This window comes from Drosophila suzukii, chromosome 2L, assembly GCF_043229965.1.
Source record: "Drosophila suzukii chromosome 2L, CBGP_Dsuzu_IsoJpt1.0, whole genome shotgun sequence".
Classification (NCBI taxonomy): Eukaryota; Metazoa; Arthropoda; class Insecta; order Diptera; family Drosophilidae; genus Drosophila; species Drosophila suzukii.
This window is the reverse complement of record NC_092080.1, coordinates 10,034,801-10,051,242: the sequence shown is the minus strand read 5'-3', so window position 1 is coordinate 10,051,242 and position 16,442 is coordinate 10,034,801. Positions and strand designations below refer to the sequence as shown.

General features: G+C 40.5%; 3 protein-coding genes and 1 long non-coding RNA gene across 7 annotated transcripts in view; 1 reads left to right on the top strand and 3 right to left on the bottom strand.

Annotated features, from left to right (window-relative positions):
* Nucleotides 1-829: 829 nt before the first annotated feature.
* On the top strand, nt 830-3,121 carry Ugt36A1 (UDP-glycosyltransferase family 36 member A1). The gene is made up of 3 exons (XM_017081806.4): nt 830-2,063; nt 2,215-2,431; nt 2,491-3,121. The coding sequence occupies exons 1-3, from the start codon at nt 968-970 to the stop codon at nt 2,777-2,779; spliced, it is 1,602 nt and encodes a 533-aa protein (XP_016937295.3). The 5' UTR covers nt 830-967; the 3' UTR covers nt 2,780-3,121.
* LOC108015394 (serum basic protease inhibitor) lies at nt 2,215-3,242 on the bottom strand. The gene is made up of 2 exons (XM_017081817.4): nt 3,107-3,242; nt 2,215-3,039 (listed from the first exon to the last, which is right to left on the bottom strand). The coding sequence occupies exons 1-2, from the start codon at nt 3,222-3,224 to the stop codon at nt 2,864-2,866; spliced, it is 294 nt and encodes a 97-aa protein (XP_016937306.2). The 5' UTR covers nt 3,225-3,242; the 3' UTR covers nt 2,215-2,863.
* A 519-nt stretch (nt 3,243-3,761) lies between these two features.
* The window catches only part of for (cGMP-dependent protein kinase for), a 32,818-nt gene continuing 20,137 nt past the window's right edge, over nt 3,762-16,442 (bottom strand). For 2 of the 3 annotated variants that reach the window (XM_017081773.4, XM_017081781.4), the window contains 6 exons: nt 7,826-8,045; nt 6,245-6,481; nt 6,032-6,181; nt 4,968-5,587; nt 4,711-4,900; nt 3,762-4,649 (listed from right to left, as the gene is read on the bottom strand). In XM_017081773.4, coding sequence (XP_016937262.3) covers nt 4,484-4,649; nt 4,711-4,900; nt 4,968-5,587; nt 6,032-6,181; nt 6,245-6,481; nt 7,826-8,045 — 1,583 coding nt within the window. In that variant the 3' untranslated portion in view covers nt 3,762-4,483. Of the gene's footprint in view, nt 4,650-4,710; nt 4,901-4,967; nt 5,588-6,031; nt 6,182-6,244; nt 6,482-7,825; nt 8,046-8,305; nt 9,651-13,988; nt 14,291-16,442 lie in introns of those variants that run through there. The other variant, XM_017081787.4, reaches the window with a different exon arrangement.
* On the bottom strand, nt 9,592-14,421 carry LOC136117863 (uncharacterized). Of its 2 annotated transcripts, none has more exons than XR_010655453.2 (2): nt 14,288-14,421; nt 9,592-9,862 (listed from the first exon to the last, which is right to left on the bottom strand). It is a non-coding gene; the product is annotated as an uncharacterized lncRNA (long non-coding RNA). The 2 variants fall into 2 exon arrangements; XR_011603945.1 differs by having other exon boundaries at nt 9,592-9,938; nt 14,288-14,419.

Genomic DNA, 16,442 nt, shown 5'->3' with positions numbered 1-16,442 from the left:
TTGCATTTATTATCGCTCCATATCGCTTGAGGTTCAATTAACGCTTACTACTGTCCATTATCGCTATGTTTGGAGGGCGTTTCGCATCGCCATCGCAATTCAATTGTCCAGTTGAATATCTTGAGGCCGTTTTGCAACCGACAGTTAAGACAGATGACTTAAGTTAACACTTGACTTGATTTCTAGACGGATAATTTAATTTCAAGTATTATTGCCAGCATTCTGGGTTTATCCCATTACCATAGATTCGTTTAAATATTGTTAAAGATACAAGAAATAACGATAAATCTTACAGATAAAACTATAAGCAAAAAATTGCCGTCTGTTTTGTTTTTTTTTATAGTAAATTTAAGTAATGTTACATTTAACATTTTTCTAGTTTATACCTTATTTTCAAAATAAATATAGCACGTGCAAAAGTCATATAAATATTTTTAAATCAGAGCCTTGTTAGTGGCGCCATCTTTATTGGGTTTCAACTTTTAAGCCAGGTGGCAACACAGCCACAAATTTTTAGATATCCCAAAAGTATGCTATAAATTTATTTTTTAAGTTCTTTCCTTTGAGATAGGCTATACAATGTGTTTGATAAATAAGATAGGTTTTAAAAAATGGAATTATTATTGGGTATAATAATATAAATAACCAAAGATTTAAAGCCTAAGATATTAGAATTCAAATAATATAAACCAAATCATTCATCCTGACTCTTTAATTACTGTCTCACTTTAATTACTTGAATTATACTATCGATATATGTATCGTTATCGATAGCAGTTCCAGTTGGAACTTTCCACAGGAAGGGAATCCCAGCAAGTGCATTTTGTGCAATTGCACTAACCATTCAGAAACCACAACAAAACATTTTGATTAGCAATGTCATTAAAACCCCACGGCACAATGGAAGATAAGGTTATCGGATCTAAAAGTTGGGTAACCGACTCAATCGGTGGAAAAGTACGGAGCGATGTGGGTGCGCAGCGGAGTGTTAATTGTATTTCTAGGGATTCTGGGGGTTCCTCCCCCGATCTCGGCTGGTAACGTTCTGGCTGTCTATCCGCACTTTGGTTTTAGCCACTTCAAAGTGGTGATGCCCATACTAAATGAGCTGGCGACTCGGGGACACGATATCACAGTGATCTCGTATGTGAAGAATCCCCATGCGGTAGCCTTTCCCAACTACGAGGAACTGCTAATCTCAGCGCCTGGTGAGGATCAGTCGAGCACCACGATCAATTTGGTTCCCCTGACGGAAAACACACCCACCAGATCCCTGCCAGTACTGATCCGGGAATATAAAGCCCTGCACGATGAGGGTCAGAAGACCTGTGGACATCTCTTTGCCAGTGGTCACATAGAAAGGGTTGTCGAACGACACCGAAAAAAACCTTATGATCTATTCCTCACGGAATATTTCAACTCCGACTGCCAACTAGCCATGGCCAAGTTAATGAATCTCCCAATTATAGGCTTGAGTACCTGCGCCCTGATGCCCTACTATTACGATCGCATCGATCTGCCGGATACACCCGCCTTTATACAATCTGAATTTGTGGGATTTGCTGGCCAACTGAAATGGCATGAGCGTCTGCTTAACTTTATACAAGCAAAGCTATTAAAGTTTCTCTACAAATATCACTCCAATAGAGCCGACAACATGGTGATACGAAAGTATCTTGGCGTAGAAATAGATGTAGAGGAAGTAGCTCGTACCCAAACTGCTTTTATTTTCGGAAATCAGCATTATTCGCTAATGGGCAGTCGTCCACAATCCCTACAATTTGTGGAAATTGGTGGAGTGCACATCACTAAAAAGGCTGAAAAGGAATTACCAGAGAATATCAGCAATTTCCTGAATCGGTCAAACGAAGGTGTGATCTTCATCAGCTGGGGTTCTATGGTGCGAGCTTCGAGCATCGATAAAGATAAGCTAACAGCTATTTTGGAAGTTCTACAACACCAGCCCTTAAGAATCATTTGGAAGTGGGAGGGGGATGAGACCCCAAAAACAGATTCCTCCAAATTCCTCTTTATAAAATGGGCTCCTCAATTAGCTCTTCTTTGTAAGTTATACTTCTGAAATTCCCCAAGCCCGGATTTCATTTTCAATAATTGCTTTATACTAAATTCTAAACATAAAACCAGTTATTACGTAAAAACCGGACTAGGGCCCTTTACATTTTAAATATCTACTCACACACAATTCTATTTTAGGTCACCCCAAAGTAAAGTTGTTCTGGTCTCATGGCGGCCTACTTGGAACCACTGAATCGGTTCATTGTGGGAAACCCCTACTAGTCACTCCGATATATGGGGATCAATTCCTAAATGCATTTTCTGTGCAAAATCGTGGAATGGGTCTAAAGTTGGACTATGAAGATATTACTATACCAAACCTAAAGCAAGCCTTTACAGAGCTACGCAAAAAGAGGTAGATTTTGAATACATTTTTACGAAGCAACAATTTTTTAATCTCTATCGTTTTTCCAGTTACGCACAACGTTCTGTTCAGATCTCGAAAATTTTCAATGAGCGTGAGAAAGCGCCGCTGGAAATAGCTATTTGGTCTGTGGAACATGTCATTAAAAATGGTTTAGTAGCCGCAGAACTACTTCAATCGCCAGGCATTGAACTTAATGGATTTATCTACCACTCATTGGATAGTATAGCCCTGATATTCATATCAGTGGTTCTCTTGATAATAATCTTAAGTTATATGTGCAGAGGAAAGCCATCTACGCCTGCCAATAAGAAACTTGGCAAGCCAAAGAGATCTTAAGCCTCACAAGTCCACTAAACATAACGAATGACATACAAATTTTTGTAACAAGAAATATATAGTAAGTATAGTTTAATGAGGATTTCAGTAGCGCAGGCGTTGCATGCAGTCCCTGCGACACTCCTCAAAGGTCAGGAAATTATTCTCAGTGGAGGCACAGCCCGTGTAGTAGAAGCTCTCGCAATTTCCGGTCTTCTTGTTGTAGGCATATCGCAGTTGACGACCTTTGCACAATCCAGGTGCCTTGGGCTGTCTGCAAGCTGACGAAATATTAAAGTTTATAAAACATATAATAAAATCTTATTTTTAAAAGAATAAATAGCTCACCTATTATCTGTTCGATTTGGTCGTGCGTCTGATTTTCCAAACTGGGAAGACCCAAAGAGAGGCCAACGAACAAAAACAACACTAGACAAAGTTGCCTCCACCTCACAATCAAGGCCATTTTAATTACTTCATAAATATAGCAATAGGCTAAACAAATTTAATTAAATTCCAGAATTTAATTTCACTCTATCCTCCTGTTCAACTTTCGTTTTTAAACTATAGAGCTTCAGTTTTCCGGTGCGATCTGCAGTAACGTCGGGCACAGAATGTTCTTATTTAATTTGTCTGGCATTTTGACTGATTTTTCTCAGCTTTCTCTGTGTAACGATTCTTCTTCCGTTCGTCACGTACCTGAGTTTTGTTTTTGGCCAACTTCGTTTTCATTTCAGCGTTTCCTCTTTTTATTGCATATTTTCCGCTGCACTCTCTGCCAAGTGAAAACGTGTGCAAAGAGTAGCGCCCATATAGGAAGAACCTTGGATAGGTTAAATTTAGGTGGAGGGCATTTACATGATGTAAACACAATGTAAATTTCGTTTTTCACTTAAATAAATTACAAAGCTTTCTTTTTGAATGTCATAATACTAAATATTGTTATCTATGACGACCAAAGAAAACTGTTAAGGGAAGAGCTTGCTAGAAAAATACAAAGAACTATCGCATAAATTTGTTTATTCAATTTCTAACTGATTTACTTAAAAGAGACAATTAAAAGGGCATGTTATTCGTACAAATAATAGACATGATCGCTAGGACTATTGAAAGATAGAAGAGAGGCTAGATAGAGTTTTAACAAATGTTTTTTTAGGGCGTATGACGGAAGACCTTGGTCAGATGTTGCTTTAAAATGTTCTTACAGACTATAAGGCAACCCGATTTGTATGCATTAACAATGATATATAATAATTATGTTATAATATTTAATAGATACAAATAAAAAGAATTTATACAATGCACATGGCTAATAGAGCTCCAAAACAGAGTCACAGAGTCCTACTTACAATTTACACCAATTCCAGGCGAACTAGACACATATCCTCATTACAAAATAATAGTTATAAACTCGTTAATAAATTCATTGCGTTGCACATCATGGGGATAACACGTCACGGAGACGTATATCTATAAATCTAAAAGAGCTAAAAAACGATGGATGATTGTGTGCTTTTGTGTCGGCCCTTGGCCTTGCGACTGCTACGTTTCTTTGTTTTTTGGGGCAGCTTTTCAATGCGAGCTGCTGACTGTTGCTGTTGGCTTTGGCGTACATATGGCGCACTTAAGATCAGTTTCTTCTCCTTCCTTGCTTTCATCTGCTCTGGTTTTCTGTAGCAGAAGCGTATAGAGAGCATCGTCTGGGAAGCGGGACCTTAACTCCCCCTAGAAGTCCTTGTCCCATCCAGTGACATCGTCAGGTGGTGGACCCTCCGGATCGGCGGGATAGTCATCAAAGTTCGTCGTATCCACCACGCTTTTCACGGCGGGCTTAATGGGCGGTTCCAGAGTGCAGTTCTGTAGGCCCCACCAGTAAAAGCCATCAAACCATCTGGATGGGACGAAACCAACATATTAGTTTGATTTAAAGATACTTTTATAGGGAATCTTACTTGTGCTTCTGTATCTCGCTGATTCCCCCACGTTGGTAGCCCAAACGCTCGGCGGGATTGTCTCGGCACAGCTTCTTGATCAGATTGCTGGCATTACGTGTGATATTTCTGGGGAACTCGATGGCATCGATGCCCTTAAGTATGATATTGTAGGTACGCATAGGATCCGAGCCAGTGAATGGAGGGGTACCTAGAAAAAGGGAATAGATAATGTTTATTCCAATGGCATTATTCTCCCAATCATTTGCCCAACTCACCCGTTAGCAACTCAAACATGAGCACTCCCAGCGACCAGTAATCGGCACTAATGTCGTGACCCCGGTTGAGAATCACCTCGGGAGCTACATACTCCGGCGTGCCGCAGAAAGTCCAGGTCTTCCTGCCCGTCTGCAGCTTCTTGGCGAAGCCAAAGTCTACCAGCTTCACATATCCCCGTTCGTTGAGCAGCAGGTTTTCCGGCTTCAAGTCCCTGTAGATAATGTTCCGCGAGTGCAGGTAATCGAAGGCCTCCACCACACACGCCGTGTAGAAGCGGGTGGTGCTGTCATCAAAGTTGCCCTTGTCCCGCAGAATCGTCCAGAGCTCTCCGCCCAGGCAACTCTCCATCAGCATGTACAGGTACTTTTTGTCCTTGAAGGTTTTGAACAGCTTCACGATGAACTGGCAATTGGCCTCGCCCATAATCTCCTTTTCGGACATGATATGCTGCTGCTGTCGCGTCTCCACGATCTGTGACTTCTTCATCTGCTTGAGGGCGAAGGATCTGGAGCTATCTCCATTGGTTTGGACCAGCTCTACGCGGCCAAAGCCGCCAACTCCTAGGGTAGCGATAACTCGCAGATCTGTGAGGTTGATGTCCCGGAATTCCTCATTGATCCTGAAAAGAGTATTGGTTGTTAGTCTATATGTACTTGGTAAGTCAAATATCTATTATTTAAATGAGTAATAGGCCTTTAGGGAACATTTTAAGCCTTGTTAAAATTTAATCATATAATCTTTTTTAAAATAGCAAGTAATAATATATTTTCCTCAATTGAAATCTGAAATGAACTAACATTTTAAATACTTCCAATTCTAATTAGCGCTTTATAACTATATTATTAGTCTTCCTCTCAAGATTTGTATATTAACTACTAGCTATGTTCAAAACAAATGTGGTAATTAAGTGTGGCGATCACTTGACTATCAAATAATTATACACTTCAAAATTTAAATAGCTTTGAGTTGATTTCGAGGCAGTTTATTGACCTTGTTGTACGTTGATTCCATTCCTTAGTGCTAATCTTGATTCATATTTTTTGTTAAATCATTTTTTGCTTACTTTCTGCGCTCCATGGCTCCCTCGTCGTCGTAGCGATGCTTAATCTCGTCCAGATTTGAAATTAGCTGATTGAAGGTCTCGCGATCGATGACCAGACAACTGACGCCATCAGCGGATTCGCAAATAATATTCGCCGTGCGCAGATCATCGCTAAATAATAAATAATTTAATTAGTTTTGGTACGTAATAGAGAGTTAAAGGTGTAAAACTCACCCCTGGAGAGCCTTTTCTCCAAAGAAATCCCCCTTGCCCAGCATGCGAATGAACTTCTCCTCTTGCGTATCCTGCTGTTTGATCGTCACCCGAACTTTGCCCTTTGAAATGATGAAGAAGGTGTCGCCTCTGGCTCCTTGGCGCACAATGTAGTCGCCTCGCTGGTAGTGCGTCTCCTCCAAGACATCGGAGATCTTGATAAGCGTGTCATCCGCCAGGTCTTTGAAGATGGGCACGCTGGCGGAAGATAAGAAAGCAAAAATTGTTAGTTTTTTTCGAGAGATAATCGTAAAGAAAGTGGTTTAATTAGTGGTCGCGGCAAGTTCGATCCAGATAAGAGAATTCCACAGTAATGGTAGGTCTATTGTTGACCTACATCGATCACTGAGAGTCGCACCAGAACTCCTCCCATTATGTTTTTCCCTCTGGCTTTGTGCATCGCATATATCTCTAATCTCTACACTGAAAAACAATTTTGTAACTTTGGGAAGTGAAGAAAGTAAAGTTAAAGTAGAAGTAAACTAGTCTTTGAACCAAGCTATGAAGTATATCAGTTTCAAAAGTTATAAAAAGGGTAAAAAATAAACAAAATAGTTGCCAGATAGATTTCTTGGGTTTTTAATAAACCCTTTATACACAGGGCTTTGAAATGATTGTACAATTTTCCCTAAGTGTAGACCAAGATAATCGAACTACTACTCCGCCCATTCTTTTTCCCTGCTGGCTGGCATTTTTTTAGTGAATGCCCACATGTATCTGGCAGCTGCAGTATCTGTATCTGAATCTTTCATCATCATCATCATCATCCCAATGCACTTTCATTTTCTATCCGTTTTTTTTCCGCTACTTCTTTGAATGTGGAATAGGCAACGAGTGCATGGTCGAGGCCTCAATTATGGTTTTTTAGCAGTTTTTACGGACGACCAATTAAACGCGATTAATTTGCCGGTCACTTTGGGAAGGAGCGACTGGAGGTGGAAGTGAGACTGGAAGCTGATCATTGCACAGACTTGGCCAAAAACTGGTTGCCACGGCTGCCATTGGAAAAAGAAATTTCTATGCGTTCGTTGGCCGCAGTTTGAAGTTTAGCTGAAGTGAGCTGTGAGTTTTCAGCTTGAGTTTTCAGTTTGAGCCATTGCACGTCATATGGACGCCCATGACCATGACGATGACGGGATGGCCATAATGGTGGATTCGATCTGAAGAGATGCCGTCGATGGGGCCGACGGAGAAAGTTACCTTACTTTATTCGACAAACCTTGCACGATTTGAAAACACAAATCGACCGGGGCTAAGAAATGAAAAAAAAAATCCTTAAACTAAGCGATTTTTACATTTGCCATTATAAAGTAATGACCATACACGAAGTGCTCTGCGGAATTGATATAATTAAGTGCAAATGAACATTAATTACGCCCAAATTGCAAATAACCAGTCGGCACCATCTCGCCATCGCCACAGGCCCAAAGGCTCATTAAAATTCACATTAAATTGCCGATTGGCAATGGGGAAGTCGGGTCTGGTCTTCGAGAGGCTGTTGGCCAAAAAGGAAAGCGGCGGACCGGGCGGAGGGCTACTCACCTCTTGAGGAAGTCGCTGTACTCCGCCTGGCGAATGAGGCCCGTTCGCATCATGATGGTCTGGAAGCACTGGCGCTCAATGGCCCACAGGTTGCACTCGGTGATCGCAGTGATGGTCGCCGTCCTCTGGCAGTTGTACAGGATGGCCAGTTCGCCAAGGACCTTTGCCCCCGAAAGGGTCGAGAGGTACTTGCCCTCGCGGGAAACCTCGACGCGTCCATCTGGGGAGGAAATAATGAAATTAGTAGGACGAATAAAACAGTTTTGGATACAAATTCCCCACTTTTGCTAGCCTAAGTAGTAATTCTATGATACATTGTAAAAATATTATCATATTTTTAAAAACTGATCCTAACTAGAAATGATCTTAACTGATCTGATCATTCTCCATGATCAAAATAAATATAAAATAAATGTATTATTGCAATGATCTATTAGGAATACCTTAAACCCTTATCCAATCCAATCATCTAACCCTTACCCTTCTCTGCATCTTCCTCCTGCCCCCCACTCGACTGCTCCTTGAGATTTCCGGTCCTTCGCCGCCGGGCATATGTGTGCACTGGAACGATGAGACGAGGCCGTGGGATACAAAACCCTTCCCCGTTGAGATCCTTGGAGCTGCCATTACTGCTGGCAGCGGGCGAGATGTGTGGACTCTTCTGACGAACTTCCTTTTCCTCCTCCAGTTTGAGTTCCTTGATCGCCTGCTCCAAACTATGACGTCTCAGCGATGCATTGGAATCCCTGGATCTGCCTATACTTCTGCTGGAGGACATTGATTGGTTGGGCATCCTTATGGTGGCATATCTCTGAACAGAAGTTTGCGATCTACTTAGTGGTTTGGACACCCTTTTGGGTGGTTCCGGAGGCGGTTCTCTGGGCGGCGGAGCCATCAACCTCTGTGGCTGCTGGCAGATCACTACCTGATCCTGAGAATCCTCTGCAGCGGAGGAGAATGTGGAGTAGGCGGAGGAGGAACTGTTGCTGAGATTCTGCTGCGTTTTGCTGGAGATTTTCTGGGGTGATCTCAGGGTAGCAAAGCTGGGTGGTTGCGACATCGTTTGAGAGCGACGCAGCGAGGGCGGTTTCACCGAGAACTGTTGTCGTGGTCGCGGAAATCTGGGTCTCTCCGTGGGATCCAGGACATAATGATTGACAGCGGGAGATTCCTGAAGATTAGCCGACTTTTCTTTACCCTCCACAGGTGGACGTATCTCTTCGATTTCATCCTGATCCTCGGCCACCCAACCATTGTGCATCTGCTGCTGCTGATGATGTTGCAATGCCGATGGTCTATAACCATTTAGTTCCTTGATGGTGCTAACTATACGTTTATCCCTCGATTGCTGCTCCAACTGGCGGATATTCTCCAGGGTCATTTGGTACTTGCTCAGGGCAGAGATGCCCTCGATGAGGAAACTGCTGCCGGCGGAACTGCTCTGCCGGATCAATTTGGAGCTCGTCGGACGTGTGGGTTGGCTCGCCTGAATCGCCTGATTAGCCTGATTCGCCGCCCTTAGCCAGTTTTCCTCATACAAAGCACCCATGGCACTGCTGCCCTCCAGCGAAAGACTCGCATCGACGGCTTTGCCCGGATAATGTTTGATTTTCATTACGAAAGACAACAAATTTCACTTGACCAGCTGCAGCGACGTGCTTCTTTGTTTGTCTTCACTTCTCCGTTTAAGTTTATGTTTTTTTCTTTCTGTTTTTCTTTTGTTTTTGTTTTTTTGAACTCTTTTGCATAACCCAAGAGTTCGGAAATTTCGCGCACGGAATATTTGAAGAGTCACTGGGAATGGCGATGCCTATGGTTTTCAGGCCTTATGTTGGTAACAAAATAACAAAATTTATTTGTTATTTATATTGCAAAAGCCACACACGTTTGGTGGCTCTTTGCTGTTTCAGTTGCTGTGTTTCTGCCGTTGTTGTCGATGTTGTAAGCTTTCCATGTTTTCGCGACTTGCCTCACGTTTGTGCATTGATTTTGTTTATGACCAGTTGATCTACCCACTTTGACAACTCTTTCACAATGCTGAGCAGAATAATAACAATAAATTTAAATTCAAATTGGGCCATTCCAAAGGAAAGAGTCGTTTTCAATAAGTTTACTGGTAAACGATTATAAAAATGGGATTTTTAATATTCCATTAACAGTAATTAAACTTTAATAGACTTTATTTCCTATTGGGTAATTCACTACTATGTCTAGAAAACCATATATCTTGCCGGATTTGGGGAATTACGCACGTTTCAGCCATATACAATGTTAAATAGCATTTAGCTCAAGTTGCAAATTAATTTCGGGCAATTGGTAAGAGCGTGTGAATGAGTGAATCTCGATTTTTTACCACTGGCGAATGCATCGAAAGCTTAATCATCGACAAATTAGCCAGTTGTGAATGAATGTGGGCGACGCGGTGAAAAGGGGAAGTGACAATTGGCGATATTGCCAAGGGTAAACAATAATAAAGGCATTTAACAATCAAAGGTGACGTATTGGCCGACCTAGAAAACCCCAAAATAAATCAAGTGACCATCGGTGCTGGGCTCGAAAATAAAATGGGAGCGTGACTCTGAATTGGAAGGGAGTTGTTAGCTACGAGGGATTTCCAATCGAACGTCTGTGGATTCATTTACGCTAATTGATAGGCCAAACTGACGCAAATGATCTTGTGTGGGTTTTATGACTCAGTTTTTCCATGGGGGTGTGTTCGATAACTGCGGGTGATCTCTAGCAAATATTTACTTTTGAAGTAGACTTTAGTTAATATTCAATGAGCATTTGGAGAGGGCATGCATGACTAGAAAAAATGTGCACAGAAAATTAGAAAGTCTGGATTTTTCGGAATTGGGTGTGCTGTAAAAGTGTTTATTAATCGCGAATGGGAAATTTTTATGGGTATATTAATTAATAACACCATTTTTGGGATAAGATATTTATTGATCTCCCAAACAAATTTAAAATGAAAAACGCACTACTTTTGAAAACCTTTGATATAAATATAATATAATTGCGAGGAATATCATAAAAATATCTGTCAGAAGCAGACAATTCTCTTTAGCTTTTACTAGAAAAATTACCCAATAAAAGCATTTATATTATAATACGTTTTTCCCATTCAATACACTCTTGTTAAACATCACGCTAAAAAATTCCACAACATCTGCGATCCAATTGAAAACACTCGATTGTCACGACTACGCACAATCGGAAACGGTGACTAAACAAACACCGGCGACGAGCAACAATTACGAGCGGCGAGCACAAACAGCAAACAATGATCATTTGTAGCACCTTGAACATGATCAATCAAACAGTAAACAAAAGTGTTGTTGAACTATTCTCTTAGCTAATAGCAAATAAATTACCGTACAAACACACACAGAGATACAGATACTATACATTTGCGTAAGAGTAGGCGGTGAGATATTTCGAGAATTCGTTATCACTACGTGGTTTTCCCTGTGAAAACCCCTCGTGCCTTGGCTTTTTTAAGTGATAATGGGTAAACAACACACGACTGAGATTGCGGGCTAAATACAAATTTTCCTAGGTATACAAAACAATTTATATAAATTTAGTTTTAATAATGGGCAAGATTTTCCAAAAACTAAGTGTGGAAAGCACCAGTCTGCCTAGTTTGGGGTTCGACGAGTTCAGAGGGGTCGAGGTTTGCTGGCTTTTTAAAATGCGGAAATCCGTCAAGCCCAGCTGAACACCCCAAAACGAAAAATAACAACTAAAGGAGAGAAAAATGTGTACAAATTGAAACTGCAGACATTTTGCAATTTTGCCCAGAGACTGGCTTCGGGTATTAATGGTTGTTGGATGTCGAGTGTTGGCAAGGTCAGCCAGTGTCTGATTCGCCGATTTGAATACAATCGCGCAAGCGGAGGGAAACAAGAATTCGTTAAGAGCAACTTTAGATTTACTTTGCACTGCGGGAAACGCATAAAAGTCTGATAATAGCTCACTTATTATGGAATTTAATCGTAGGAAATACCAATTATCATTATAAATAGTATTCATGGGATAACACTCAATAAAAATTGTTGATATTATTTTTACAAAACGGTCGTTTAATAATATGAGTGCTTACAAAAATGAATGTACATTTGTTAAGTAGGATATTAAATATTAATCAATTGGTAAATCTGTTGTGGTCAAAAAATGTATAGATTTTAAAAATATTTTTCCCTGTGTTCTCCACCACTTGGCCTTTTGAGACTGCTATTTTTAGAAGTTAACGGATCTCCAGAGCAGTCTTTCGGAAGCCTCGATTAAGGCGAAGTTAGTCACAGACATTGGCTTGTGTGCCAAGGGCAGTTTTTTTTGGGTTCGGATTCAGATCGAGTCCGAGCCCGGATCCAAGTCAGTTTCGGTTTTGCATGACAGCTCGTAATTATACACAAAAAAAACTTGGTCCGCCCTTTTGACTGACAATTAAGGCAAGACAAAAACTTCAATGGCTTAGTCACTATTTTTGGATTATTTCTGCCTTTTGCCAACATGACCGCATTTTGGCACACACACACATTGGCTTGTAAATCATCGCAATAAATATTTATGGCCATATAGCTCTGCTCACGTCTCTTTTGTTTGTCTATGCTAATGAAAGTCACATATGAAGAAAGTTATAAAAATTGAAAGAATGAGGGAGGGAAAAGACCAGAGGAACGAAAGATCTTTTGTGTATACAATTTAGATTGTAGTCAAGCAAGATCAAGAGGGAATTGAGATTGAGAATCAGCTAAACGGGTCCGATCGAATTCGCATATTCGTGCTCTTTGTTTTGAAAAAATACTTAATTAAAAACAGCGATCAAGCTGGCAAACAAGATTCCGAACTGATCTATAGGGTTCTATGCACTGATTGGCTTTGGAATCCGAGCTCACGATACTGATTAGTTCGCAATATTATTGGGAAATGCCCCACAGATTCTCAAACGGGGACTTTCTTACAAGTCTCATTTAAGTGATACATTATATACATATTAGCAGACGAAGAGTCATAGAAACGACTTAATGGCCTTGTATCATTAACTTTCGATTAATCAACATGGAATAGCTCTTGGCCATCGACATAATAAGTTAATTAAGCTCTTCTTCTATTTTTTTTAAGAAAAAAGAAAATACTAATATTTATTGTTTGATATTTTTAAAAAAGTAGTTTTAAACATAAACAAGAAATAATTCCAGTTCATTAAAAATTTTTAAAAATCAAAACCTTTAATCATTTTCTAAAGTACTAGTTTGAGATTATTAAAAACAGCATAAATTGTGCAATGCTTTTCCAATTTCTCTATAATGCCAATAAACCAAAAGACAACTACTGAATTCGTTCCACTTGTTTGAGATCAATTAGAAACCGCTATGGAGCACTATAATTTTGACCAATTCAGACTCAAATTTCCCAATCATCTTGTGATCTACTTCCCGCCAGCGATCATTTTCCACTTTTCGTCTATTACTCAATCTTATTTGAGCGCCCAAGCGAAGCCAGTTCATTTGGCATGTCAAAAGGCGAATGCAAAACTTGTTGGGTTACTTAAAAGTGAGAGTGCCCCTCGGTTCCGAGCCCCCAAGCCCAAAGGCCCCGGAATCTCCGAGTTCCGACCGGTCTGTGGTCTGAGTCTGAGGTTCCCCCAGCTGTAACCATCCACCGAGTTAAGTTGGGAAAATGACAAAAGAAGTCAAATGGCAGGTTGAGACCCGGTTCCAGGGCATGACATTAGCTTCTGATGCTTCAGCCTCTCCCTCGCTATGATCATCATCATCATTCTTGCCAGACTTTCGACTTAGTCTTCACACGATTTCTAAATTTTGGGTCTTTGTTTTATGTTTCTAGCAATATTTAATTTTATTTTCCGCATTCTTTCGCATTTCAAGTGAATTTCTTTCATTTTTGGAGCCATATCAGATTCTCTGCGGGATTTATGTTCTCACATTCTTGCACGATCAAATCGGAGTAGTGACATTTGGCATTATACAGTTTGGCCGTAAAAAAAACAGCTTTATAATATCTGTATTTCTACACCATTTTGGTTGATTTTTTGGTTTTAATTTCGGACCAATGACCGAGACATAATACAAATACAATTCAACGGAGCAGTAACAGCAATAAAAACAACAACAGCTGCCAAAGGAAAACCACAAACCGGAATTCTTCAAGTGATCTTTTCGTTCAATTCGAGAAAAAGAGCAAAATCCAAGTCAAGTCGCCGTTTCTGTGTCTCATTCTCCGCACATTATTTGTCTCTGTTTCTCGCACACTGTAGGCGTTTTAGTTTTATTTTTTTCTTTCCGTAATACAAGTATTTAAAAAATGCACTTTCACTTTTAATTCACTTTATTCCAAGAATTTACGAGCAGTTCAAAGAAATTAACACGAATCGTTTGCTGATCTCTTTCAGCATAATTACAGACACGATGGGAAAAATGTGTGGTTTTTGTTTACTTGTTATGTAGAACAGCAGCAACTAGAGCTATTTATGTAAGCATTGTTGGAAATAGCGCAAAGGCATATGCCGAGGGGCAATGCAATTGTCCGGTATGTGGGTTTTATTATTAATATTTCACTTGGGACTGCCATATGCGAAAATGAAATGAAACCGTTAAACGCACACGATCCACAACTCAAAAGACCCGACAAAAACCAACCCGACGAAATCGAGAAATGCGAAGTGGGAGTTTTGTTTTTTAGTAATTCTTGTAGGTAAAAATCAAATCCAGGTGCAGTTTCTGCAACCGAGCGCGCATGCGCCTCACACGTTTAATCGGTACGCAGCCTGCCGGACGAATGACGAATTGCCCGAAGATCGGGGATTCGAAATACTGGTGTATTACTCATTCGCCACCGAAAGAGAAGAAAGAGCTACCAGAGAGCCGTAGTCTCTATAGTCTCTATAGATAGTGGGAGAGATATGAGGCAGCAGCTCAGCTGGCCACGCTTTGTTTTTGTTTGTGGGTGAGAGCGCCATCGGGGGATATATGTATGTATATGGGCAGGGAGAGACACTATCACAGGTAAAGAGCTGAGCAAAAGCAAGTGCTGTGCACTGAGAAAAAATGTATCAATGTTTTAAGAGATGTGTTTATAATTTATACTTTAAAATGTAGAAATATAAACCATCCGATTAGACTAATTAAAAAATTGTTCGTTTTTGTTGCGGCAACATTTTATTAGTTGACTAGAAAATGTATTACTACTAATTATTATAAAAGAATCACTGTTTCCCAACGAATGTTTTCTAAACAGACATTTTTTCTCAGCACTTAGACTATTTTTCTGAGTGCAGCTGTAGAGTGCCAAACCGTAGAACGGGTTTGGTCATATGTGACATGCCGATTCGCTACGCAAAGGAAAAGAAATACAGACGTTATCATCTGGAAAACGTAACAATTCATAAATGGAACAATGAACATGCAGAAGTATTAATAGATTCCCAGGTCCAGTGACCTCACAGATAGCAAATAAAATGAGAACAATCTAGCATTATGTGTTGCCTAATCAAAGCACAGTAATTAGCTTCGATTTGGTAATCAGGAAAGAGTATAAAAATAAATCAGACATTAGATAGAATGGCATAATTAATAGGTTTACTATCTCAAAAATATTTGTTCTATTTTTAATGCCCATTATTTTAAGTGCATTTTCAGGGGATTGGAATAATCAGCAAGGCCGAAACCTTGCCAGTCTCTTAAACATCTGCTGGTCGGGATTTTTCAATCATATATCATTTTCCTCTCTGAATTTTCTCTTTAAAGTATCATATGTGCGAGACTATATGATATATAGACAGATGCCGTGACATCTGTTCATCGGTTTCGAGTGGCGGACATTGGTGCTTCAGGTTAAGGAAGCGAAAATCCCAGACGATGATGTTGCAAGATTGAGGAAGCATCCTCTCTTTCAATTCATCTTGCCACTTGCGAATGCATAATTCGGATGTTGATTATAATCATTGTTATTACTTTTGTGCGAGGCATAATCTTCACCCTATGGTTGCAATTAAAATGCTAATGTTAGTACGTAAATTAAGTCGGCGACTAAATTAACACACGAAAGGTATTCAAACACAGAACTCAAGCGAAACCGAGCCCATTTCGAGCAAATATTTAAGCCAACAATTAGCCACGAAGCTCGAGTCAAAAGGCCCAGAGCACACCCAGATATAAAAAAGGTTGCAAGACAAACACGCAGAAAAACGTGCAAAAAACTATTAAACAAAATGCTAAGCGAAAATTGAAAGGAAAACCCGCTTCTTGGGCATTGTTCGTTGTTCGAGTCGACAGTCAGTCGCTGACATTTCGCTGCAAGGCGAGACTCTGAACTTCTCTTCTTCTGGCGGCGTGGGTGTGACGCAGTCCCCTCAGGACCCCTCTGCAACCCCCATATCATTTTCAGACCGCGTTCCAATCCCAGCCCACAGTTCAGGTATTCCACATCTGGCCAAAAAGCACACGTGCGGCTAGCCAAACTGAAGGAGTATACGCTTATCTGCGTTACTAGTTGCACGATCATGGCGGGGCAAGGTGAACACATATATTTAGGTACATGGAGGGATACAGAAAAAATTAAGGAAAAGCGGGGAAACAAGTTTGCGAATCCC

Coding starts and splice junctions, on each gene's coding strand:
- LOC108015394 (XM_017081817.4), bottom strand. CDS start 3,224: ATGGCCTTGATTGTGAGGTGGAGGCAACTTTGTCTAGTGTTGTTTTTG. Junction 3,040..3,106: donor CCAAATCGAACAGATAATAG/GTGAGCTATTTA, acceptor ATATTTCGTCAG/CTTGCAGACAGCCCAAGGCA.
- Ugt36A1 (XM_017081806.4), top strand. CDS start 968: ATGTGGGTGCGCAGCGGAGTGTTAATTGTATTTCTAGGGATTCTGGGG. Junction 2,064..2,214: donor TCCTCAATTAGCTCTTCTTT/GTAAGTTATACT, acceptor ATTCTATTTTAG/GTCACCCCAAAGTAAAGTTG. Junction 2,432..2,490: donor ACAGAGCTACGCAAAAAGAG/GTAGATTTTGAA, acceptor TCGTTTTTCCAG/TTACGCACAACGTTCTGTTC.